The sequence below is a fragment of the Cuculus canorus genome, chromosome 4 (assembly GCF_017976375.1).
Source record: "Cuculus canorus isolate bCucCan1 chromosome 4, bCucCan1.pri, whole genome shotgun sequence".
NCBI classification, from domain to species: domain Eukaryota; kingdom Metazoa; phylum Chordata; class Aves; order Cuculiformes; family Cuculidae; genus Cuculus; species Cuculus canorus.
Window position 1 is genome coordinate 67416470 of NC_071404.1, and position 25641 is coordinate 67442110.

Consider the following 25641-nt stretch of genomic DNA (forward strand, 5'->3'; position numbering starts at 1 on the left):
GCAAACTATGCCACTGCCTCACCACCCTCAGTGAAGAAATTCCTCCTTATGTCTAGTCTAAATCTGCCCCTAGTCCCAAGACCCTCAGTGGACCATACCGAGGAGAAACTTTATGTGTTTCTAGTACATTCTAGTACAAGTGGTTCTCGAAAAGTCTGCAAGTGAAATATTGTTTCTGTTTTCACAATTACGTTATTAAATTCAACTACTTTTCTTCCCCTTTGAAATTAGTGTGTGACATTGGTTATGTTATGGGCAGCTTGAAATATCAAAGCCTTGTTTTGTTCTCCAGCTTTGGTTTGTGTGCTCCAGGCAGATTCCATTCATATTATGCTGGCTAACTTGTATTATTTTAGCTTTGTAAAGCCAAATTCTTCTGCAAAGAATATTTTTTAAAGTAATTGAACCTGACATTCTACAGTACAGATACCAGCCACATCCTGACTGCCTAAAGGTTTGTGATGTGAAGGTGAAATGCTTCCCTCTGCTTTAAGTGAAATGCTTCCCTCTGAAAAACGTATTTTTAAATATCTTTAATAATAACAGGAAACCAGTGCTTGCTCAGAATTTTTGTTGTTGTTTCTAACTGGAAATATCACTTTTAAAATGAATCAAAAGGATTAGTATCACAATGTTATGGTTTTAAATATATTGGTAGGGAAATGCAGCATGGAGGAAAAAATATAGGCTGCACTCTTGAGAAGCTGTGATCATATTGTATGATTTTGTCATGAACCTTCAGTCCTGAAGGGGAGAGAAACCCACCTCTCCCCAAGAAAGGAAAGAATTGAATATAGCTTTCATTTATAATCTGGAACAGCTCTCTTCTCCATATGTATTCTAAATAAGGAGAACATGCTCACAAAGCCACTTAAAAATGCAAGGTAAAAGCTTAAAGTCCAGTAAGATTTAAAAGTATAATATATAAGTTAAATTATGCCTGCAGGCTATTTTTATCAGTCACCTATAAATTGATAGATACTGAAAATATTGAAGTTTAAACCCAAAAGCGCTCTGAACAAGGAGAGCATTTGTAACGGGGCCGGGTTGATTGGCCAAAGGGAGTAAAACTTTTGCTGTAGGACTGTTTTTTGTTAGCGCTTCATTGCTAACTACCTGCCAGCTCAGTGCAAGTAAGACCAAACCCTCGCATTAACATGGATGATTGTTTTGAAGAGCTGCTCTAAGCTTTAAAGCATTTATTTAAATTAGCATTGCAGAAACTTCAGTGTTGTAAGGGAAGGTCCCTCACTCCAGAGCAGTTAAGTTTGCTTAGACAGTGCGGCAGGACACCTCAGTTCCATTTTCCTGCTTACTCCTCTTGGCATGATGACTTGACTGTAGATGCATAGAATAAGTAGTCAACTATTTGTTTCTTCTCTTCCTCCTCCTTAATCTCGTGTATCCTACTGATTTCTTCAGAAACTGTGGTCAGGTAAAGCTGACACATGAAATAATATATAAATATTGGACAATTGGTACTTTCAGTTTTCACACGTGGTACATAGAATCATAGAATCATGAGGTTGGAAAGGACCCACTGGATCATCGAGTCCAACCATAACATGAAACATGGTATGAAACGCAGCTTGGAAAATCCAGCTTTATAAGCACTGAATGTTAAAGCCTGACACTACGTGTCCTGTAGAAATGCTGTCTATCGGGAATAGTATCATCTACAAAAATTCTTGCAAGAACCAAGTTCTTGGCAGATTGCGGATTCCATTTCTCATCATCAGTGCCAGCTTGATTTGCCTCACGCCTCCCTTTCACCTGCCTGCTTCAAGATCACCCTACGGCAGATTGTTTCCTAGAGGGTAGGACATGACTGCCAGCATGAGCTGGTTTAATTTCAGATGAGAGCTTTGCATTCCAGACAAAAATCGAGCTAATTCTCAACAACAACTTCCCCCCAAAAGCCAGAAACCTTGTTTTTAAGTATTTGAAAGCTTTGGTGGAAGAGGCTATGCGAGCAGTAGGATCTGGGTTCTGAAAGTCAATTCATGTGCATGGGGGTTTGTCGTGTTTTTATAATTATGATGATGATAATGATGATGAGAAGGTCAGTATGGGGAGGGGATTTTTTTTTATTATTAGCTGGAACAAAGATGAGTCCGGGCATGTGAGTCCCTGCTTATCGTGCTTCTCTATTCTGCTGGGGGAATACTGAGCTCGCTAATATTCAGATAATTCAGTTGGCCATCACGAGGATGAGAAGTGCCCTGCATTTCAACTGGTTTCTGTTCTACTGTGAATGCACAGAAATGCAAACTCCTGCGTCCTCAGTGCTGCAGCTGTGGCACTTGTAAGATTAAAATTTGTGTCTTTAAAGACTATAGGAATAACTACTTTTATACAGGAAGCAGTATTTCCTTTCCTCCCACTGTGATGATAGGTATAGTTCCCTAAAAATTGTATTTCTAGGTGGAACTACATGTTGGATATTGTGCTCATAAGCTACTGGGGCTTCCTGATGCTGCTGCCTTGTTTAAAAAAAAACCAAAAAAACAAACAAAACCAAACTTAAAACCAAAAACCTAATTTCCTTTCCTCTGTGAAATCAATTTCCTTTTCTGTATTTACTGACCTCAAACCAGATGTGTTTTCATAACATAAATGGTTTGGTATTGTTTGGTGCATATGTAATTTGCTGCTGATGCTTGCCCAGTCATGTGCTGTTCCTGCATCTGCAATTTGGAAGGATGTATTTCTTCTCAAAATGCTTAGAGCGGAGGAGCTCAAAAGCCCTCGAGAGGGCATGTAGCTGTCCCGGGCAGAAGCAGGCGATATCTTTGTTGGGGTTCAGTGTTGCACAGAGGCAATGGATATTACAAAGACCTTGATGGAAACATGTCCAGGGTCTAATGAGCCTGAGGATGTTTGTCCTCAAGATCCTTGGTATCCTAAAATCCCTTTGAATGCTTTCAGAACATTTGCTGATGCAATATGTAAAGCCTAACCACTTGCCTACACGTAGTAAATGTGATCAATTTGGTTTCTCTGAGGCTTCAAGTTCTTTTATATTGTCTTTTTTTGAAATCGCAAGAAAATGAAGCTCCTTATTCACAACTGTAAGTGCAAGAGTATACAAATGCCTCATAAAACTGAAGAAAACTGTAGCTGTGGATACTTGGACTTAGCTCCTTATCTTCCATGATTATGGAAAACAAGTCATCGTTGTACCAGGCATGGATTAAAATATCTTTTAAGAAACAGGATGTTAATGCAGGATTTTACATGGAACAACTGTGAGAGATTAAGCTGGACTGAAAAAATATGGAATTAATCCAGATTTGAAAAAACAGAAGGGGGGAGAGGCAGGGGAATAGCAGTGATATTAAATTGAGCATCCAGGGAAACAAAAATGAGATGTTCCACAACTTCTTATTGCTTTGTGCTGCCAGCTGATCTGTAGGAGAGGATGCGAGGGACTTGGGCAGCTTGTCTGATGTTCCCTGCAGAGAAAGGGTAATGGGGCAGTCTGCATTCTGAAAGGGGCAGGGGACAGGTTCTCCATTTGCCAGGTCATCAATCCTGTGACTACAGCAGTTCCCTAGGATGGAGTAAAACATACTGACCTTGTGAGTGGGACACAGAATGTTTCTTCCAAGGCTGAGCTGTGTACGAACCACCAAAAAATAGGTGAAGATTTGCTTCGGTGTGTCACAGTAATGCTCAAAATGCTCTTCGTGGTTATAGACTTGTTCTTATTTTGATGGTGCTCGGAGCACCAAAAGACATTTCGATAGCTTGCTGTAGTTGCAATAGGCCAAAGAAATGATGTTGAAATGATGCCAACATGATCTTCATGGGCCAGTCTAAATCTTTACTGGAGATAACGCCTTAAGGCATGGATAATGACCTGCTGCAAGACAATCAGCTACTGCCAGCTTTCTCTTCTCAAAAGGAGCTGTGGCACCAGGGAGGTGTCTCCTATGAAACCCTAGCCACGTGTGCTGAAGGAACGGGTGTGAAAGCTGCTTGAATAAAAGCACCAACTGGAGTTTTCTGCACTAACCAAGGACAATTACTCATAGGTACTGACAGGAGTTTTCAAAACTGCAATGCCTATCACAACAAGGCTCTTTCAATTTTAGAGAGTGACAGCTACTCTGGAGAGATCAGGATGGAGACATTAAGAGGAATCCATACCTTGTTCCAGTAAATTGCCTTTCTGATAGCTGTAAAGAATACTGCAGACCAGAGACAAATTGTTCGGCACAAGTCGATATAGATGTTAACACTTGTTTTCAAGGCAGGTATTCCTGTAGGCAGCAAATAAACGCAATCCCCATTCATAGAATCATATAATCGGCAGGTTGGAAAAGACCTCTTGGATCATCGAGTCCAACCATTCCTGCCTGCCACTAAACATTTTCAAAGGAAATCAGTTTCTACTAAAAAGCAGGAAAGTCCATGTTGCTCCTTCTGCTTGCTAACTGACCTACTCTTCTTAGTACAAAAGAAATTAAAACACTGAAACATCACAAAGAATAACAAAAAATTAGCAAGATGAAATACTATAAGCCAGAGAGCAAGTTTTTAGTAGTATAAACTGAATGTTTGATGCTACAAACTGAAACCCAGTAGCCTGTTACCACAGCAAATGCATTGTATTACTCCAAGTCATGCTAGCCACAAAATATCCCATGTTCTGAATTTCAAATGCACTGTTTCCATTGCATAGCTGTTCCCTGTAAAGACGAAGGTGGCGATTCCTGATTTATTTTTCTGTTGTTTCTTCAGTATTCTTCAGTCAGTATTCTCCAAAATAAAGTGGAAGAGTTGAGGTTCAGAATACACTGTATTTAAATCGGTGCAAGTTGGTATTTGGAATACATGGGGTGCTAGCTCTCCAAAACTCCTATTCACTGCATTTATTGAATGTCTAATGAAGCTGTTTAGTTAGCTGCATTTAATATACATGTAGCTTAGCCCAGGACACAATTGCTAACAACAAAGTCCCTGGAGACCTTATCCTGGTGAGCAGTTAAGGTGTGTGAGGGTGGAAGGCATGTGAGGTTAGAAGAACAGGGTCAGAGGGAATTTACTCAAGTGAAATTTAACGAGTAAACTGGTGGTTGATGTGTTCATTCTGCCTCTATCTATATTATTATCTGTATTATCTTATCTTTGCAAGGTTGAGTGTATGTGTAATGCTCAGACTAGGATTATTTCCATGGAAACTTTACCGTTGTTATCTTGCACATCATTAAGAGTTTGACAGAAATCAGAAGATAAAATGAGAGTACCTGCAGGAGAACATACATGTTAGAGGATACTTACCTTTGTCTAAAGACATGAAAGTAGCTTGTGTTTATAGTTTTTTGCCCCATAGTTGGGGACAATCAGACTTTCCCTGGAATTCCGCTTGCCAACTTTTATTTGCATTATAAATTTTAATCATCTGATAAATCCTGTTGCCTCAGTTACTTCAAACACGTATGTTAGGCAGGTACTTGGGGCTTTGTGAGCCTTGACTGCTCGCTCTCATTTATGCCGGTGAATGAAAAGATGAGACAATTATCTCTTTAATTTGATTCATAGAAACTGTGAGTGAAGTCTTGGATGTTGCAGCTTCTTCTGCCCACGAGGAAAAATTAGACAGTGTCGAGGAAAGCGTAGCCTCAACAGCTCAAGAGATTTCTGACACAGCCTCACGGAGCCCGGACGCTGATGCTGAGGAGTCGGGGCAAACCTCAGAAGGTGCAAGAGTACAGCTGGGTCTGAAATGTTTTGTCTCTGTGAAGCACGAATGGCTGTTTGCACTGAACTACCTGTGAGGGCACGCAGAGCTCGATGTGGCTGCTAGCAATGGCTGTGTTTGGCTTTATAGAGTTAGCAGAAAATGTAGTTTTTAAATTAGATGCCATGCATTAGAAATAGATATTGCTAAGCTGGATCGCAAGGGGGTTGAGCTCAGTGCCCTGCTGAGTGGTTGGATGTCAAGTTCACCAAGAACAAGAAATTCTCTCGTGCTGCATGTGTTGTAACACACTTTTTAAGCATCTGACTTAATTTGACAGATAAAATTTTCTTAAGTCACATTGCTGTAAAGAGAAACAGAGTGCATGTGATATCCATAAACCGTACAGCATTTCAGTGAAGCTACGAACAATCTTATATTGTCATTGAAGTTGAACTATATAATTGAATGCAGAAAAACTGTGTGTTAAAATCATCACTGTGGAGAATTTCAAAGGAGTTTAAAAGTTTGGCCTCTAAACTCTTTTACAATTAGAGTTAAAAAACCTAATAGGAAAAATATCTGTATACCTAATATGACTTTGTAAATTGTATCCCTTTAGTCCAAGGATCCTTTGGACTGGAGGAAACAACTTACTCTACTATTTGTCATCGAATGAGTTGTTTTCATTGTTTCTCATTGGTGTTTTGTCTCCATTTTCAGATTCCATGGAGGAGAAGACACCTGACGAAGTTGCTAAGGAGCCCTAAAGGTACACAGTACAATTGCAGCACGTGGTTTCCTGCTCTTCACCTTTCTTTTTAACTCACTTAGTGGCAATTGCAGCATGTGGTAAGTCTGCACGTGCACTCTGATGGTGAGGTTGTATTTCTGCTCCCAACAAGTACACTGCAAAAAAGAACGTATCTGAAGCGTTTCTTATGGGTTGGGAACCATTGCTGGCATCTTTTAGAGGCTAGGGAGCAAACATTTTCTGTATTAGTTGTCATACTGGGTATTTATTTATGGCTTTATCTTAGTCCCATGCAAACTGGATAAAGATGCAAGAGCTGTAGCTTTCTTCTAGGCAAAAATTGTTCTTTAGATATTGGTTTAAATTATAGAGGTACTGAATTTCTGGATTATTGCCCTGTGCGAGTGAACTCTTCTCTTGTTATCCTCAGTGTAAATGTGGTGAAGTTGTAACCTTCTGGACCTTCTTTTTAAGACACTTTATCACAATTAATCTCTCTGCACTTTTAGTTTGTGCTAATGAAAATTACTGAACATAACATTTTTACAATTTTACTAATATCACTCTCAGTTGGCGTCATTACCTTATAGAATAAAAAGCTTTATCCACAGTATTTTTACTATTTTGCTATTCCTGTGACTCTCCTTTTCCAAATGGACTGTAGGGTGGTGATAGAAAGCTGAGGGAATAAAGAGTTTGGATGAAATACAAACATGAATCTTGGTAGAAGAGATATTAACTGGAATAGAAACAACTGAAAGTTAAGCAGCGCAGGAATTCTCGAAATTACTTGCTGCTAGTTAACAATTCATCCACTAATTCCTGGAGCAGCAGTGCAAGAAGAGAAGGAAATGGAGGGAAGAAAGTTATTTTGCATTGTATTCTCAAAACATATGTTCTGAATACACTTAGGCAATCTTAGCATTATGTTCTGAGTCCTTTGCAAATGCATGTTTGCTTAGTCCATCATCCACTGCAATAAAAAAGAAGATAATGCCTCTTGTCTTCTTGTCATAAAAGGTGAATATTGTTCTTAAACTGCACAGTCTTCTTCCACATTGTTTTAGCATGTGTAAATAGGATTCAAAAATCAAAGCAAAGCCAATCCCACAGTTATAAAATAATTTATGAAATGCTAGCATAAGATATATTCCTCTACGAAGTAGACTTTTTGTGTTTTATTGGGAATAATCTGATCTAGCGGGATATCCCTGCCCATGGCAAGGGAGTTGGAACTAGATGATCTTTAAGGTCCCTTCCAACCTATGATTCTACCATAATGGTGTAAAGGGGAACAGATATTTAATGAATGTGAGTGACATATGCAGAGAAGCTGCAAGAGTGTGCCTCTCGAGGCCACTTTTTCCTCAAAGTGAAAGCTAAGGGCACCTGAGGATATCGCATCAGAAAAATATGTTACTGAGAAATTCTTCCTCTCTGGGACACATAAATGCAGTGATACAGAGAAAGCAATACAGTTAGGAATCTCTAGTTTTCCCTGCAAGCACCTTGCAACCCTGACAGTCGTTGCATTGTTATTGCAGATTTTGATTTGGAGAACAAATACCCAATATATCCAATTAAATTAATGAAGGTAGGGATGGTAACTAGAAGGGGTGGCAGGGGGAGGGAAGGCAAGCTGGAGGAAGCACTTTTGATGGAACAAATTGAAAAAAGGTGAAAAACAGATAAATGTGCTATGAAAATACGCATCCACTGAATTCTGCTTAGGCTTTTTTTGACAAAAAAAAAGTCTTTTTGTGAATATAGCATCACAGCGTTACAAAAAGTGTCTGTTACGACAATCTGATTCAGTCTTGTTGGGGGGAAAATGAAAGAGAAATGTTTATAAAACATTTTACTATTTAGTGCTGGAAGGTTGCTGCTGAATTGAAAGGCAAGCAGACTTTTTCCAATTTACAAGTCAAGAGCCATAATGCATTCCCGGTTAGGAAGGAACTTATTTATTTTTTTTTTTAGTGTATTTTTTTTAGGGTACAGACCTTATCTTTCAGTTTGCATTAAAACAAATGACCTCAAGTTGAACCAAGGGATCTTCAGAGTAGATATTAGGAAAAAATTCTTCATTGAAACTGTTGTCAGGCACTGGCAGAGGCTGCCCCGGGAGGGGGTGGAGTCACCATCCTTGGAAGTCTTTAAAAGACAGATGGGTGAGGTGCCCAGGGATAGGATTTAGTAGTGACACAGCTACGGCTGGGCTCAATGATCTCAGAGGTCTTTTCCAACCGAACAATTCTATGGTTCTGCGATATTTGGGGAAATTAAAACAAAAAAAAAATCAGAAGAATGTTGATGTGAGGATCAAATTATTTGTGAGAATCAAATTAATATCCAGTTCACTTTTTTAAAAAAGATACTAATTATTCAGTGAATGGATAGAAGTGGTAGTAATGGATGAAATCCCAAGGTGAAGCCTTGGATAAATGCTGAGAACATGCCTCAGTATTACTCGTATTCCCCTTTCTTTTCAGAGCACAGCAGTTCTATGTGTTTGTGGCTGTTGGCCCCGGATTCACATTGCTACGAAGCTCCTTATGTCTGTAATCTCGGCAAGCAGAGTTAGTTTACCTCATGCCTAAAGTTAAGCAAGTAACTGTTTGTAGGAATAAGGCTTAGTGGAATGTGTCCAGCACACAGGGAAATTCATTGGTGCCTGAGCAACGAGGGATTCCTTGGAATTGAGCTTTGTTGATAGCAGAGCAAGTTTTCACAAGCCATCAGATAAGCACGATTTACATACAGCCATGTTTATATGCTGTAATTCACTTAGCTGATAACCTGCAGTCAAACCTACAGTGTGCGTTGAAAGTTTGCGAAGAAGAAGACCTGACGAATCAGGTCTGTTGATAAATGTCATGTGTTGTTGCGTCCTCTAAACCAGATTCTTTCTTTCTTTCTTTTTCCCAGTAAGCAGTGCTGAAGCCTTTGAAAAGTTTAATGGAAATATTTGTGGCAATCAACCAGCTGATTCCTGTGTGAAACCTCATACTCTTCCTTGGAGACAAGAAATTGTGCAGTTTGTCATTCCATGCACTGCTCATTAGGACCAGATTTCGTTGCTGCAACACAGAACCTAAAACAATTTAAGTGGGTTAGAGAGACGCTTCTGTGATTAACATCTCTGCTTTAGGAAGTAGCATCCAGTAATAACTGTCAGAGCACCACCCAGCATGTAATAAATACACGTGCTAAGAGAAGCAGTAGACCTATCTAAAACCAGGTCAGGTGAACTCGTTTTAGGACTTTGTTGTATCGTTATGTAGATTGTTTCCTTACTTTTGGTCCAAACTGTGGTGCAGAATTATACCATTGTAACATTCCATGCTAAAATGTAAGTGAAAGGTTTTAACTAAGTTAAAATCTTACAAAAAAAAAATACCTGTTAGTATTATTTCTAGATTGGGTCACGTGGAAAATAACAACCTTGTTTGCTCCCAGGTTTGGATTTGCATTTGTAAGCATAGGATATGTGCCTGTACAGGATATAATTTCCCCTTGCATAAACATTTTAGACGCTACCCTTCCTTGCACAATAACACCCAGGAGTGAACACTTTTAAAGCTCCTCCTTCAAGAACAAAACCTGTTTGCAAATAGTAACAATAGGTACTTTATAGCATGAAAATCGAAATAACACTGGTTGAAGTTATTGAATGAGGCAGTGGCTCCTACCTTGGGGGTGCTGGGCCCTGTTCCTTCCGAACCTTATCCAGGTTGTAGCCTTTCTGTGTTGTTCTGTCTTAGCAGTGACATGCAGTGGTGGCGTAACAACACAGAGGTCTGAGAGAACACTCTTGTTCAAATCACCAGCGATTTAGGCTGTGGTAAAGCAGCTCCTCTCCGAGCACTCACAGATGGCCTGCAAAATCCCTGTGGAAGGCGATGCTGCAGGTATTCAAATGGACGAGGATTCTTAGGGACTAAAAAAGAACAGAACAGCTAAATAATCTTGTCATCTTAGGACCATCTTACTAATGAACAATTCTAGAATGAATAATGGGTTTGTGTGCCTCTCTTCTCGCCCTCTGCCGTGCTCTGTGCATGAGTGTGTATCTACTACAGAATCCTTACCAAGATCCCCACCAGCCAAAAAGCATCACAGCCATCACAGAAAGGCGATAGTTCTAAACCAGGGCCAAATTAAGTTGTATTATACACAATTCACATGGGAAATGTGAACCCTAAGGTGTATCTGACTGCTTTCTCTTCAAGCAGAACTTCGGAAGAACGTTGAAAGGGAAATTACAGCGTTATGACATTCCTACCCATGGCACAAAGCAACACATGCTCCTTTCCCCCATCATAAAGCAAATTATGATAGCATTCCAACAAAAATACAGCCTTTGCTTCTGTACCTGCTTGGGAATAACTGGAATAACGCAGAGGCAAAATGAGGCTCTTGAGCTTCAAGAAGCCATACTACAGCCTTCTGCCTAAAGGAGAAAGCCACTGTGATTAAAAGCAACTTTTGTGGACAAAGCTACCGGAATAAAAAGTCTTTACTGATATGTTGTTGGATGAGAATCTATCTTTATTTATCCAGTCAATTAAACACCATACTCTTAACAATTCTATTTCCTCATCTTCACCAATTACTAGTGAAACAAACTATTTCTCATCTCTGCTGCTGGCAGGAGGGTTTCTGAGATTGTAGGCTTTGCTGAATCATACAGTCATAGAAAAATTTGGGTTGGAAGGGACCTTAAAGATCATCTAGATCTACCGCCACGGGGCACGTCCTGCTAGAGGAATGTCCCCTTGTCTCTGGAACTGCTCTGGTACGTGGCAAAATATGGGAACAGATGCCTGAAGAACTTAAGCCCAGCATGTGGGGTGCTTTCTAAAGCTTTTAATCTTCCTGGTTTCAAAAAACAGGAGCATTGCAGGATCGCTCGTGCATGTGCTTCACGGCACAGATCTTTTTTTTTTTTCCCTTTCAAAATCCCCACTACTCTTGAAAGACAAAGGAGCCAGGAATATACTACAAACTCTAGGTGTGATGACACATAGCACAGCATGGTCTGCTTCAGCACTTGCTTGTATCCTAGATGAACAACAGAGATACTTTGCAACTTGCGGAGGGCTGTTCTTCAAAATAAACAGCCAATAACTGCATGCAGAACGTGTTGTTGCTCAATCAGAAATTCTCCATCTTACTGGTTTTGTTGGTCCCTAAGCATCATTGATCACTTTATCAGTCGTAGAATCATAGAATGGTTTGGGTTGGAAGGGACCTTAAAGATCACCCAGTTCCACCCCCCCTGCCATGGGCAGGGATATCCCACTGGATCAGCTGACCAAGGCCCCATCCAACCTGGCCTTGAACACCTCCAGGGATGGGGCAGCCACAGCTTTCCTGGGAACCTGTGCCAGTGCCTCAGCACCCTCATAGTGGAGAAATTCTTCCTTATTTCTACTCTAAATCTGCCCTTCTCCAGTTTACACCCATTACACCTCGTCTCATCACTACAAGCCTTTGTAAACAGCCCCTCCCCAGATTTCCTGTAGCCTCTTCAGGTACTGGAAAGTCGCTATAAGATCTCCTCAGAGCCTTCTCTTCTCCAGGCTGAACAAGCCCAACTCTCTCAGCCTGTCCTCGTATGGGAGGTGCTCCAGCCCTCCGATCACCTTTGTAGCCCTCGTTTGGACCTGTTCCAACAGCTCCATATCCTTCTTATGTTGAGGATTCCAGAACTGGACACAATACTCCAGGTGAGGTCTCACAAGAGAGGAATAGAGGGGCAAAATCATTTCCCTTGACCTGCTGGCCACACTTCTTTTGATGCAGCCCAGGATATCGTTGGCCTTCTGGGCTGCGAGCGCACATTGCCAGCTCATGTCGAGCTTCTCATCAACCAGCACTCCCAAGTCCTTCTCTGCAGGGTGGAGAAAGAGGAAAGGGGAAAAGGCTTGTTCTTGACAGTACCCTTAAAGCTCTGAGTAAAACTTGAGATTCCCGAATATGTCCAAACTGCTCCTCTGCAGTCAACTAGTATCTGTGAAATCAGCTGGCAAAGCGTTTCACCTCCTCTAGCACCAGTTCACATGAAGGATGACAGCCGGTGGCTGCTGGCAGCAATTTGCTTAGCTGAAACACTAAAAAAGGTGATGTCCATCTGACTGTTTCGGTTTTACTCTTTGCCTGCGTTGATGTCAATATAGAATTTCTGTTTTATTCTCATTTGCTGCTTAAAAACATGAGACAATTACCTAAACAGATCATTCAAGCTGCAAATTGGTTCAAATCTGGCAAGTGCGAGAGTGAAATACTTTAACCAAGATTTCTTGTGCCTGTGTGGCAAGCTTTGATGATGTAATAAAATAATATTTTTAGTCTGTTTTTCTGGAAGAAAACCAACCAAACCCAAACCAAGCCAAGAACTGAAGCCATGCCTTTTTTTTCCCCGTCAATCTCTCTCCTTTTCACTCCCTCATAAATTTTGAACTTCTGTTTCACCAGAGAGGTGGGAAGGACACAGAGCTCCTACCAGCTGAGTGATGACTGAGATCATCAGTAGCTTATTTTGTTGTGTTTGCCAGCAGATGAGCAACTGCAGACAGATGACGTAGCAGAGTGGCACTTTGGTGGTTGTAACTGGCTACGGCAGATGCTGTTTCCTCTCTGCAGGTGGTTATGGGATGAGAGACTGAGCCGGCTGTAGGAGGAGAGCTTAGAGGGCACAGGCTGGATGGGATGGGGGGAAGCCTGCCAGATGGGGAATGGCTGAGAGAACTGGGTTTGTTCCGTCTTCAGAAAAGAAGGTTTAGGGGACACCTTATCAACATGTTCCAGAACTCAAAGGGTGGCTACAAAGAAGATGGAGACTCTCTTTTTACAAAGAGTCACGTGGAAAAGACAAGGAGTAATGGTAACAAGTTACTCCTGGGGAGATTCCAATTGGACACAAGAGGAAAATTTTTCAAAGTGCTAAAATAATCTTGGAATATTCTTCCCAGAGAAGTGATGGATTCCCCAACATTGGACACTTTTAAGATTTATGTGGACAGAGGGCCGGGCCAGCTTGTTTAGGCTGTCCTTCTGCCAAGAGAGGCTGGACCAGGCGATCCTTAAGGTCTCTTCCAACCTGGTATTCTATGGTTCTATGCAGAGACAGAAGGCATTTTGTGTGAAAGGACATGGGAGCTAGCATAAGTTGGTCTGCGGCCCACGGATTAGCTCTCTCCCATTGCTACACAGACAGTTCTGTTCTTAGGAAAGACATTTCTTGGCTGCACGCTTTGCTCTTGCCCTGCTCACCTGCTGCAGAAGATGGAAGATGTGCAGGACAATGCAAATAAAGTCCATCTCAGAGTGGCAGGCATCCAATGCCATCATGGGAAACCAGACTCTCCTGCATTCTGGTCTTCTGTCCCTTGTTAGGGATGCTGCGGGAGATGTTGCCTCCTCCAACTTTATTGGGACAGGAAGAAGGGCTAAAACGGAAAGATTCTGTGCTGGAATTGTTGCTGCCATTCATTTGAACTACAGGTAATTAAACAGGTTGTTGAAACAGAATGATTTGTTTAGTGGTTTAGCTATCTGCAAATGTTCTCCACTTCCTCTTGACATTTTATCAAACACAAATGATGGCTTTAGCAAGCTCTGAAAGGCTGTTTGCAATTAATATTCAACAGCTCTTGTATAACAAACAAGTGGGAAGCTTCTATGGGATATGAGACTCTTCATCTGTTAATTGTGGTCTGTTAATTATTTGTATTACCATCACGTGCAGATTCAGTGTCTCCTAATTACCTAAAACTCTTGCTTGTTTAGTGATGAATGATTTTCCTTATTGTAAACCTTTGTGACAATGATCTTTCAAAAGATACATGTGTGAGCTCTGCTTGTGCCCTAAGAAAAGGACCATACGTTGCTGTATTTACTGTGCTTCATCTCAGGAAGTTCAGCTGCCTGTACTTTGTCTTCTCAGTTCAGCACTGACTGCAGCATGCAAGCTGATTCAAATAAAGGGGAAAACATAGAGAATAAATGGAAGAAGAGAGACAGCAATATGTATCAAGAATGTATTTCATCTTTCTCTTTCCCTCTCTGCAATTCAATTAAATTACTGAGGTCTCTGGGATTCTTTGATCACCTTCCCATAATGTGATTTTTTTTTTCTGGTTTCTTTCTTCCTGCATAAAGCTATTTTCTTTCTCAGTAGTTACCGAGAAATCCTGTTCTCCAGTGAGGGCTAATTGAGAATAATTAACCATTGGGCAACATGCACTCACATTATCAAACAGAAGAGGGCACTACATCAAAAGCAGTACGATTACAAAAAGCTAGAACAGGGAAAGAATCCCCTATACCCCAAAACCTGAACAATACGGGAAGAAATGAATAATGTATACTTATTTTTTTTCACTGGAGAAAATTGGCTTGAATTTTCTGAACTTTAATTGTAGTTTGGAGAAAATCCAAATCATACAGACCCTTTTCATTCTTCTGTTGTAGTAAGTGACTAATTTCCAATGCAAAGTGTTTGGTGCCAAGGCTGTTATAATACAAGAGGAGCCAAACCTGCAGCAACCGTTGAAGGCTTGACAGTTCTTGTCAGTGGGAACACAATGAGGCTGGATTTGAATGTCTTTGTTTCCATTTAAATGATTAATGAAGTTCTGTAAAATCAAAATTGCTGCAGTCTTTCATTTATTACAAGTATCAGCAGCAGAAGGAGGTTACACAAAGTGTTTGGTCCTGGTTAGAAACAAAGAAAGAAGGACTTGGAAGTGTTTGAAGTCGTTACTTTAGGAGAAAAACCTTAAAGGCTTAGTTTCCACTCCCTGCCATTTGCTTTCAGCATTTCTCTTCTCAGAATTTTGTCTTCTATACCAAGATATATACTTCACTTGGGCACCGTCCACGTGAAGACATTTGCTAATTGCAGAGCTTGGATGTTCCTAAATGAAAAGTAGTTTCCAATGTTGAAATAATATGCTATGACAGATAATTTAGTCTTTGATGACAAGTCTTTTTTTTATTTTCTTGAAAGCCAACAGTTGAAACTAGATAGTCTCTGTAAGAAATTTCTTCTTGCAGTTTCCGAAGGGTCTTCCTGTATCAGAAGGGTCCCTTGTGAGCATTTTGGTTTCTGTTACGTTGAAATTAAGAAAAACAACATCACCTACATACCATATACTTTCGGAGGGAAAATGAGGCAAAGTCCTCTTTCACACTTATTCTAACTTAAGATTCTTTTTTTCTAAAATATTACAATTGCTATGTTTAAAAATATACATAACATAGAGCAACGAACCGCTACAGACTTTCTTCCTTTATACCCCTGCAACTCCTTCTTTCTTAAAAAGCAACAGAAATTCATTCAAGGGTAAAATCCTGCCCCTGAGAGGCTTATTTCGGCATTGCATTGCTCTGATCACACAACTCCCGCATCACTAGTGGCATTACAACCCTTACAACGCTGAGGATCAGAGGCTTCTTGTGCTTATGTGCTTCACAAGCAAAGTAGCATTGTAGCTGCAAGGAAACCGTAGAATCACCAGGTGGGAAAAGACCTCGTAGATCATCGGGTCCAACTGTTCCTATCTGCCACTAAACTGTGTCCCTGAGCACCTCGTCTACCCATCTTTTAAATACCTCCAGGGATGGTGTGTGTATTTGCTTCTTTGGTTTGAGGTTTTATTTTATTTTATTCTAACGTCTATGCCATTAAGGGGAAGTTAGAAATGAGGCAGAATTCAAGAAAGATTAGGATTAGACATGCAATTTAAGGGACTTTACAGTAAAATATAAGCTGCTTTAGTAGCCTGCAGCATTAATAAAATCAAGGATAGGAAGTTTAAGGAAGTTCGAGTTAAGCTGACACTAGCCATGTGTCTTCATAGTACAGAAACCTTGTATTTGGGGTAATAAGAAGTCTGAAACTTTGTGTTTAAGCTGTCAGATCTGGAATTCTTCACAGATGGAACCTTTATCTGGTATTTGGGCTTGGCAATAGAAATACGCAGATCATCAGATCTATAGATCTCAAATTAGGTTCCATATCCCTGCGAAAATAACTCCAAAAGCTGGTGAGCCTTGCTTGTGCGTGCCAAGCTAACCTGATCCCCAGCCTGGGCTCAGGAAGGTGTGTTCCCCTCTGCCCTGCAGGCAGGAGTGGCTGCAAGAGATGGGATGCCTGCCCCTGGGAAGAGTGAATACCAGTTTGCTTCACGGGAGTGACTGGTGGTTGGAAGAGCACCTTGCAGTGGCAGGGACTGAAAGCACTGGTGCCATCCTCCACTACTTCTCCGTCATATGTCTGTACCTTTTGTATGTATTATTATTATAGGACTTGGAGAAAAACATATGACACTTTGCCATACGTGAAACAGATATCCTGTTGTTTTTTCTGGTGTTTGCGGTGTTGTTACCTGCAGTTGCCTGGGACTGGTGCTAAAGATCTGCTCCAGCTATCAGCAGAGTGTCAAAATAGCCTTCTCCATTTTGGATCCATCCAACTCAGTCCGCTTCATAAAAATCCATTGGCAGGATACACAAGGAACTGGTCTCCTGACTTTCATGCCTGCTCTGCACTGTGATAAAGAGACTCAAAGACAGGACGCTGTTTGGATTACTCCTGCTTCTCACCATACTGAGTACTAAGAAGGATATGGAACTGTTGGAATGAGTCCAGAGGAGGGCTACGAAGATGATCAGAGGGCTGGAGCACCTCCCATACGAGGACAGGCTGAGAGAGTTGGGGGTGTTCAGCGTAGAGAAGAGAACGTTCCAGGGAGACCTTAGAGCAGCTGCCTTTCAGTACCTGAAGGCGCTACAGGAAAGAGGGACTTTTTCCAAGGGCATGGAGTGATAGCACAAGGGGGAATGGCTTTAAATTGGACAGGGAAGATTTAGATTAGACATTAGGAAGAAATTCTTCATGATGAGAGCGGTGAGGCACTGGCAAAGGTTGCCCGGACAGATTGTGGATGCCCCATCCCCGGACGTGTTCAAGGTCAGTCTGAATGGGGTCTTGGGCAGCCTGGTGTGGTGGGAAGTATCCCTGCCCATGGCAGGGGGGTTGGAACAGGATGGGCTTTAAGGTGCCTTCCCACCCAAATCATTCTATGATTCTGTGATTCTATTATTCTATATTTTTCTACCAGCAATAATCAATGAGCTCTCAGATCACAATGTAATACTTTTTTTTTCCCAGGAGGGCTTGGTAGGGTCTTAGATGTCATCTTATATAAAAGCAAGACCATTCAAATGTTGTGCTAGTGAAGTGATTGCTTTTGGGGCAAACACATACAACAAAATAGCCATCCCAAACAGCCCTTTAGGAATTTCCTTCTAGCTGGCAGAGACAGCTTCAGTAATGTGCCAAGCACCAGCCAGTAACTTCCCTTGTAGCAGTCTGACAATGAATATCCTGGACCACAACTATTCACTTTAACAGGCACAGGAACTGGATCTGGGGCTTTATTTCTACAGACGATCTTTATTTTGGACATTTTTATGCTTAGAGTTGCCTTGAAAATGCTGAGTTTATAGTTTTACAGTTGAATGGTGACATAGTATGTATGGGAGAAAAGGAGTGCTTCCATTAGGATGCCTTTTAAGCACTATTAACTTGTGTCCCAGAGCTCCACATTCCCCATAGCTATATACAAAGCAAGCTCTACATAATGCTTGGTTTACCATGGATTTATGGTCTATATGGAAGTTCCATTGCTGCCTTTACCTCTGCAATCCCAGCTGTATCTTCTGTGGTCCGTGTGATCCTTTTGTTTGTTTGACAACTGAAATTTCATATTGTTTAATGTAAACTAGTAGCAAATTCTGTAACTAACAGCATCCAAGTGTATGCTTTATTAAACATCTGACAGGCTGCTTGGCGTATGATAAGACCATAATTTTGCTGCAACGTGTGCTTTATTACAAAGTGACTGCTATGTCTGAGTTTACACCTCAGCGGTGGCCACTTACACAAGAGGCTGCTGGTGGCACCATCTATTATTAATATCGCCTGACACGTCTTTGGAAGGAAAGAATCTCCAATGTTTCCATGCTTCACAGCACAGGCCTGATATTTTTAGGGCTCCTTTTATTGCAGGGAGATGTTTGTGCCATCCCCGGGGGAAAAATAACTGTCCATGTTGTGTATCATGGAAAAACTGCAATTTGTATGTAACCTGTAAAAGCCACTCAGATTCCAGGGCATCAAGACACCTGAAAGATCTTGTTTCCTTAGGAAAGGAAGCTGATGTCCTGGAGATGCAGAGGGAAGAAATATCCAGTTCAAGTGCATAAGCAACAGGAGCCAGACCTGTAGAGCAGTGGGTGGTAGCATGCCTGAGGAATCGAAATAAGATGTTGTGGAGGAGGACACAAAAAGAAGCACCAAGTAGAGGTGGGTGGTGGGATGGAAACTGAGGTGTAGCAGAGGAGTGCTTTTGGACACTGATGAAGGCGAGGAGCCTGTGCGCACGATTGTGCACTGTCCATGTACCGCTGCTCAGAGCTACAAAGGAATATCTCAGTTTTGCAATGTATGGGCACAAGGGGGCTCAAATCAGTTTGAACAGAAACCTTCAGTAAAGAGTTCCTTTTCAGCAATGAAACTATAATGCTTCCTAGTCAGCTAAAGCTCTTCTGTTTATTACTGTGAAACACGAAGAAGGGTATGTATAACGGTTAAAGCCCAATATTTGTAAAGGAGAAAGCAAATTTTGTCCTAAACCACTCAGACCAGGCTAGATCAAGATAGTCTCGATATGTACTTGGTTTGTTAGCAGACTCTGATGACGATGTATCTCATATTGACAAGGGAATAACAAATGCCGCATTATGAATTTGTCTTATTTAAAATCCTATGTGCTCTGAAGGAGATGGCTGGGATCGAAGAAAATGGGAAATGGACATTTCAGAATTGCCCCTACAAGTCACTCTCTGCAATCAGTTCTGTATGCTTGAGGGTCCACAGTTGCTCAGACTCACGGACAGCTCATTCTCTTGTGTACCAACATCAGCTGTAGAAAACAATTGCACTTCTGGGGCTGCATGCAAACGTTGCATGGTATTCACAGAATAATAGGATGTGCTCAGTTGGGAGGGACCCACAAGGATCATCAAGTCCAATTCCTGTCCCTGTACAGGACAACCCCAACACTCACACCATGTATCTGAGGGCATTGTCCAAATCCTTCTGGAATGTTGTTGAGCTTGGAGCCATGGCTGCTTCCCTAGGGAGCTGTTCCAGTGTTCCACCACCCTCTGCGGGAAGAACCTTTTCCTAATATCCAACCCAAACCTCCTCTGCCACATCTTCCTGCCGTTCCCTTGGGTCCTATCACTGATCAGCACAGAGAAGAGATCGGCGCCTACTCCTCCTCCTCCCCTCATGAGGAAGCTGTAGACAGCAATGAGGTCTCCCCTCAGCCTCCTCTTCCCCAGGCTGAACAGACCAATTGACTGTAGCTGCTCCTCATACGGCTTCCCCTCTAAACCATTCAACAACTTTGTGGCCTCCTCTGGACACTGCAGTGGCCTGATATACTTTTTATGCTGTGGTGCCCCAACCTGCATGCAGTACCCAAGGTGGGGGACGCATCAGTCATCGCCCATGAAGGCAGCCTGCAAGTAATTTATCCTCAGAGCGAAAGACAAGGAGCAAAGTTAAGATCCTCTTTAAAATCTGGCTTCTGCTCAGTGGTGAAGCCCAGGCTGAACAGACCAAGCGACTTTTAGCCACTCCTCATTTGGCTTCCCCTCTAAACCCTTCACCAATGCCATGGCCCTCCTCGGCACAAGGAGGATTTCTGAAAGCAAAGAGCTGTTCACTCCTTTCCAAGGTGGGGCTGTGGCTGAGGGTCACCCAGACCCCGTCTGCTGCAGGTTCTACTCTCAGCCTCGCTTTCTGCGCCCTGTACGTTGACCCCCTTCAGCTCTGAACATTAAGATGCAAGCTCTTATAGAATCATAGAAACAAACAAACAGCAAGATGAAGGAATCATAGAATCGTAGAATAGTTTGTGTTGAAAGGAGCCTTAAATATTATCTAGATCCAATCCACCTTCTATGGGCAGGGACACATCCCACCAGGCCAGGCTGCTCAAGTCCCCATCCAAGCTGGCCTTGAACACCTCCAGGGATGGGGCAGCCACAGCTTCCCTGGGCAACCTGTGCCACTGCCTCAGAGCCCTCATAGTGAAGAAATTCTTCCTTATGTCTAATCTAAATCTTCCCTCTTCCAATTTAGAATCATAGAATGGCTTAGGTTGGAAGATACCTTAAAGATCATCTAGACCCAATCTACCTGCTGCAGACACCCCCCACTGGATCAGGGTGCTCAAAGTCCCATCATAGGATCATAGAATTACTAGGTTGGAAGAGACTCGAGATCATCAAGCCCAACCATACCCGTCTACTATTAAATCATATCCCTAAGCCTCATCCAACCCGACCTTGAACGCCTCCAGGGATGGGGCATCCACAGCCTTCCTGGTCAACCAGTGCCAGTGCCTCACCACTCTCATCGCGAAGAATTTCTTGCTAATGTCTCATCTAAATCTTCCCCTCTCGGATTTAAAGCCATTCCCCTCATCTTATCTCTCCCTGCCCTCGTACAGGGGCTCTGAGGCCGCTATGAGTTGCAGGGAGGGTGTTTGTGTCCCCCCAGAGCGCAGGGACTCGTCTATACGCGAGCGCTCCCCCATCTGCACCCTCGCTTCCAGCCGGTACCCGCGCGCGCTGCACCCCCACCCCAGCCCCGCGCGCCGCTTCTCGCGCGCCCCCGCGCAGGCGCGCGCCGGCCGCGCATGCCCGCAGCGCCCCCGCGCGTGCATCGGCGGCCGCGGCGCGCGCGGCGGGGCAGGGCAGGCTGCGCCGCTCTTTGCGCCTGCCCCCCCCCGCCCCCCGCCCTTCCCCGCCGCTCCGCGGCTCCTTCGCTCCGGGTCCGGCGCTGCCCGGGCGGTGCCCACCGCCTCCCGCGGACACGGAGGAACCGCGGGCTCCGCGCTGCACGGTAAGGGGGGCGGCGGCGCGTGCTGACAGCGGCGCGGGGGGCTGCCCCACCGAGGGGTGCGTGGGAGTGTATGGGGTACAAGAAGCTGCCCCCCCGAGGGGTGCGGGGAGCTGCCCCCCCGAGGGGTGCGTGGGGCTGCTCCGGGGACCCGAGAAGCTGCCCCCTTCAGGGGTACGTGGAGCTACCCAGGGGGTGCATGGGGCTGCTCAAGGGGTTCGGGGAGCTGCCTCCCCGGAGGGGTGCGTGGGGCGCGGGGGAGTGGTGCGAGGAGCTGCCTATAGGGGTGCATGGGGCTGCGCCGGGGGTGCAAGAAACTGCCCCACCGAGGGGTGCAAGGGGCTGCCCCTCGGGCGGTGCGTGGGGCAGGTGGTGGGGTGCATGGGACTGGCCCCCCGAGGAGTGCGGGGAGCTGCCTGTGGGGCTGCCCCGGGGGTGCGAGAAGCTGCCCCACCGAGGAATGCATGGAGCTGCCCCTCCTGGGGGAGGCGTGGGGCTGAGCAGGGGAGTGCGAGGAGCTGCCCCCGCGGGGCGTGCGTGGGGATGCACAAGGGGGTGCGTGGTTGGGGGTGTGGGGGTGCAAGGAGCTGCCCCACCGAGGGGTGCGTGGAGCTGCCCCGGGGAGTGCATGGGGCTGCCCGAGGGGTGCGGGGAGCTGCCCCCCCCCAACCCCCCCCCGAGGGGTGCGTGGGGATGCACAGGGGGGGCCGTGGGGGCGCGTGGTGCGGGGGAGGATGGTGCGAGGAGCTGCCCAGGGGGATGCGTGAGGCTGGCGCGGGGCTGCCCGGGGGGGGCGTGGGACTACCCCCCCCGAGAGCTGCCCAGCGGGTGCGTGGGGCTGCTGGGGCGGCACCTCCTGCTCGGCACCTCCGTCCCCCACTTGCGCTTTCGGTTTCGCGCGGCGCTGGGTGCGGCGGGGCCGCCCCCCCGGTCCCCCCCGTTCCATCTCGCCCGGGCGGCTCCCGGCGGCTCTCGGTGTAAACACGGCCCCCGCAGCCCCTCCCGGGCGGTGTCGGGGGAGCGGGGAGCGCCTTGTTTACACCGGGAGAACATGGCAGCCAGAACCGGCGGCGGGGAAGCCCCGGCCCGGCGCCCCGAGCCCCGGCACAGCGCCCTGACACAGCACCCCGCATCCCAACACGGTGCCTCTTATCCTAACACAGTGGCTGACACAGCACCTCGACAGCACCCTGTGCCCTGACGCAGCGTCCTGCATCCCAGCACAGCGCCCCGACCCAGCATCCCATATCCCGACCCAGTGCCCCGACGCAACACCCTGACAGCACCCTGTGCCCTAACACAGAGCCCCACATCCCAACACAGTGCCCCGGCAGAGCGCTCTGACAACACCCTGTGTCCTGACGTAGCTCCCCATTCGACACAGCTCCATGACAGCGCCCCATGCCTTGACACAGCACCCCACACCCCAACACAATGCCTCGTATCCTAACACAGTGCCCCGGCACAGCCTCTTGCACCCTCACACCTGCCAACCCTTTCCCTCATCGCAGCAACCTGACGCACTGCCCTGAGCCCCAACATTCCCCTGTCCTGACGCTGTGCCCTGACTACAGCACTCCAATGCAGCGCCCTGTGCCTTTCCACAGAGCCCTAACACAGCGCCCTGTGCCCTGACGTAGCACAGGAACACCCTGCCTTGGATACAGCACCCTGCACTACAGCACAGCATCCTGTGTCCTGAGACAGTGCCCCAACTTCCCCCTCATCTGTGCCCAGACGCAGCGCCCCGACACACTGCGCTGACTTCAATACCCTGTGTGCCCTGACGCAGCGCCTTGTGCCTTCACACATGGCCCTGACACAGCACCCTGTGCCCAAGCACAGCATCCTGACACAGCACCCCGTGCCCCAGCTACGGCATCCTGTGCCCTGACGGTGTCCCCACTACAGCACCCTGCATCCCAATGCACTGCTCCGCATCCTGACACTGAACCCCGACGCGCAGCCCTGACGCAGTGCCCTGCATCCCAACACAGCGCCCTGACTACAGCACCCCTCGTCCCGACGCACTGCCCTGCATCCTGACGCAGCGCCCCGACCCACAGTCCTGACACAGTGCCCCAGCTCAGCACCCTGACGTGCTGCCCCAAGACAGTGCCTTGCGCCTCTACACATGGCCCCAGCGCAGCGCCCTGCACCCCAACATCATCCTGTGCTGCCCATGCCCTCATGGCTGGAGCCGCGCGTGTTTGTGATTGTACCTGACTGTGCCTTTAAAATACTGTGCTGGGGCAGCTTTAGTGGTCGTCTTTATTGTAATACAGTTTGTCATCTGCGTGGCCCCTCCCTGTCATGTTCCCTGTGACTTTTTTTTTCACCATTTAACTTCTTTAGTGAAGATTGCTCAAGCTTACCAGCTGTGAGCTTAAAACCAGTCGCTTTGTGAGGAGGGTTCTCCATCCGCTGAGTTCATCTCTTCTTATGCCTTGAGTTGTCTGCTGAGTTCCTCTCTTGTTATGCTTTGAGTTGTCTGCCTTCTGTCTGCTGATGATTACTCAGCTTTGTTGCAATTTAAAGATTTTTAGTGCTTTCTGATTATTGTTTGCATACATAAAACTTTGAGAGCGTCGTAGTCAGGAAATAAAACTTTGAGAGCTTCCTTGTCAATACCGTGAAATGAGTCATAGGAGCGTGGAATGATTTGGGTTGGAAGGGACCTTAAAGATCATCCAGTTCCATCCCCCTGCCGTGGACAGGAACACCTCCCACTGGATCAGGCTGCTCAAAGCCTCATCCAACCTGGCCTTGAACACCTCCAGGGATGGGGCAGCCGTAACATCCCTGGGCAACGTGTGCCAGTGCCTCACCACCCTCATCGTGAAGAATTTCTTCCTAATGTCTACTATATATCTCTCCTCTTTCCGTTTAAAACTATTACCCCTCATCCTTTCACTGCACTCCTTGATAAAGTGCCCCTCCCCAGCTTTCCTGTAGGCCCCCCCTAAGTACTGGATGGCTGCATGAAGGTCTCCCTGGAGCCTTCTCCAGACTGAACAACCCCAGCTCTCTCGGCCTGTCCTCGTATGGGAGGTGTTTTAGCCCTGCTGATCATCTTTGTGGCCCTCCTCTGGACTAGTTCCAACATATCTGTGTTGAGCCCAGTATCAGAGAGTTCTCGAGGCTCATAAAACTAATGCTCTAACAATAACATTTCAAAGCAATTCAGGTATTTCAGTAGACTAAAAACTGAAGAAATAGCATGTCTGCGTGTTTCGTGCTATGCCTTTGAGAGGAGGCAAAAGCGTAAACACTGGTGATATGGGGAAAGCTTGGAGAATGTAAGAATTTTGGATCATTTTATGGAACTGTCTGTTATTAGGGTATGTTGAAAACCTCATATCATCGTTAAAGAGAGGGTGACACAGAGCCATCCATTGCATTCAGTACTCTAGGAGAGATCTGGGCAGTGACTGTTACCGCAAAACCTAACTGATTTTCAAGAATTTTAAATTAAATATGTGTCCACAAAACTGGATGTGATGAGTCGGATACACGATCCTCTTTCTCCCTCTTCCCTCGCTCCATCTCTGAGAGTGGACAGGATCAGTTGCTTTAAGAAAGGTTTTGGGAACAGGATGGTTGGTTTGTATAGTACGTTCAGTGACCTGCTCTTTCCATCTCTTGGGTTTCAGTAATACCTGATTCAGAAGATCCCTAAACTTTTAGGCTCTGTGTGCATCTTTCTGTTTAATAGTCATGTAAACCATTCAGGGGCTTTGCCTCCATAAAGCTATCTAACTTAAATCTTACAACATGTTCTTTTGACCTCTAGAATATCCTATGAAAATTAATTGCGTACTTTGTGTGCCCTACTTCCTTTTGTGTACGTTGGGTTTTTTGTTCGTTTTTTTTTTTTTTCACCCGCATCCTCACCATTTAATTTCTTCTGTCTCTGCTCTTTTGATATGTAAAATGATGAATAATTGCTCCCCGCTCTGGCTTGTGGGCGAGTGGAAATGGATGTGAACCACCACCAGCTGACATACTGGAAAGAGAAGTGCTGGTACAAAGCAGGGGTGCGGGTATGAGACCTCCTATCAGAGAGAAGAGAAAGTTTAGGGGGTCTTTGAATAGAGAAGCAGTGGGAAGAGAGCCTGCTAGTAGGATGAAATAGGGGAAGGTTCAGAAGAAGCCTACTGAAGCCACAAAGCTTTTTGCAGGACGTTAGTAGTTTTTAAAATGATTATAAAC

The 25641-nt window shown here is 45.0% G+C and overlaps 2 protein-coding genes across 4 annotated transcripts in view; both read left to right on the forward strand.

The window, feature by feature from the left end:
- Positions 1–18311, forward strand: part of MGARP (mitochondria localized glutamic acid rich protein) — a 33028-nt gene extending 14717 nt beyond the window's left edge. Inside the window, exons 5-7 of one of the 3 annotated variants that reach the window (XR_008449588.1) lie at positions 5548–5706; positions 6410–6538; positions 9369–18311. Coding sequence is in view for 2 of the 3 variants with exons in the window: in XM_054064798.1 (XP_053920773.1) it covers positions 5548–5706; positions 6410–6456 (206 nt within the window). In the remaining variant the exon portion in view is untranslated. The other 2 variants (XM_054064798.1, XM_054064799.1) reach the window with 2 other exon arrangements.
- Positions 18312–21311: 3000 nt separating this feature from the next.
- ELF2 (E74 like ETS transcription factor 2) overlaps positions 21312–25641 on the forward strand; it is a 37394-nt gene continuing 33064 nt past the window's right edge. The window contains exon 1 of the mRNA XM_054064559.1: positions 21312–21432. The gene's annotated coding sequence lies outside the window, so the exon portion shown is untranslated. The remainder of the gene's footprint in view (positions 21433–25641) is intronic.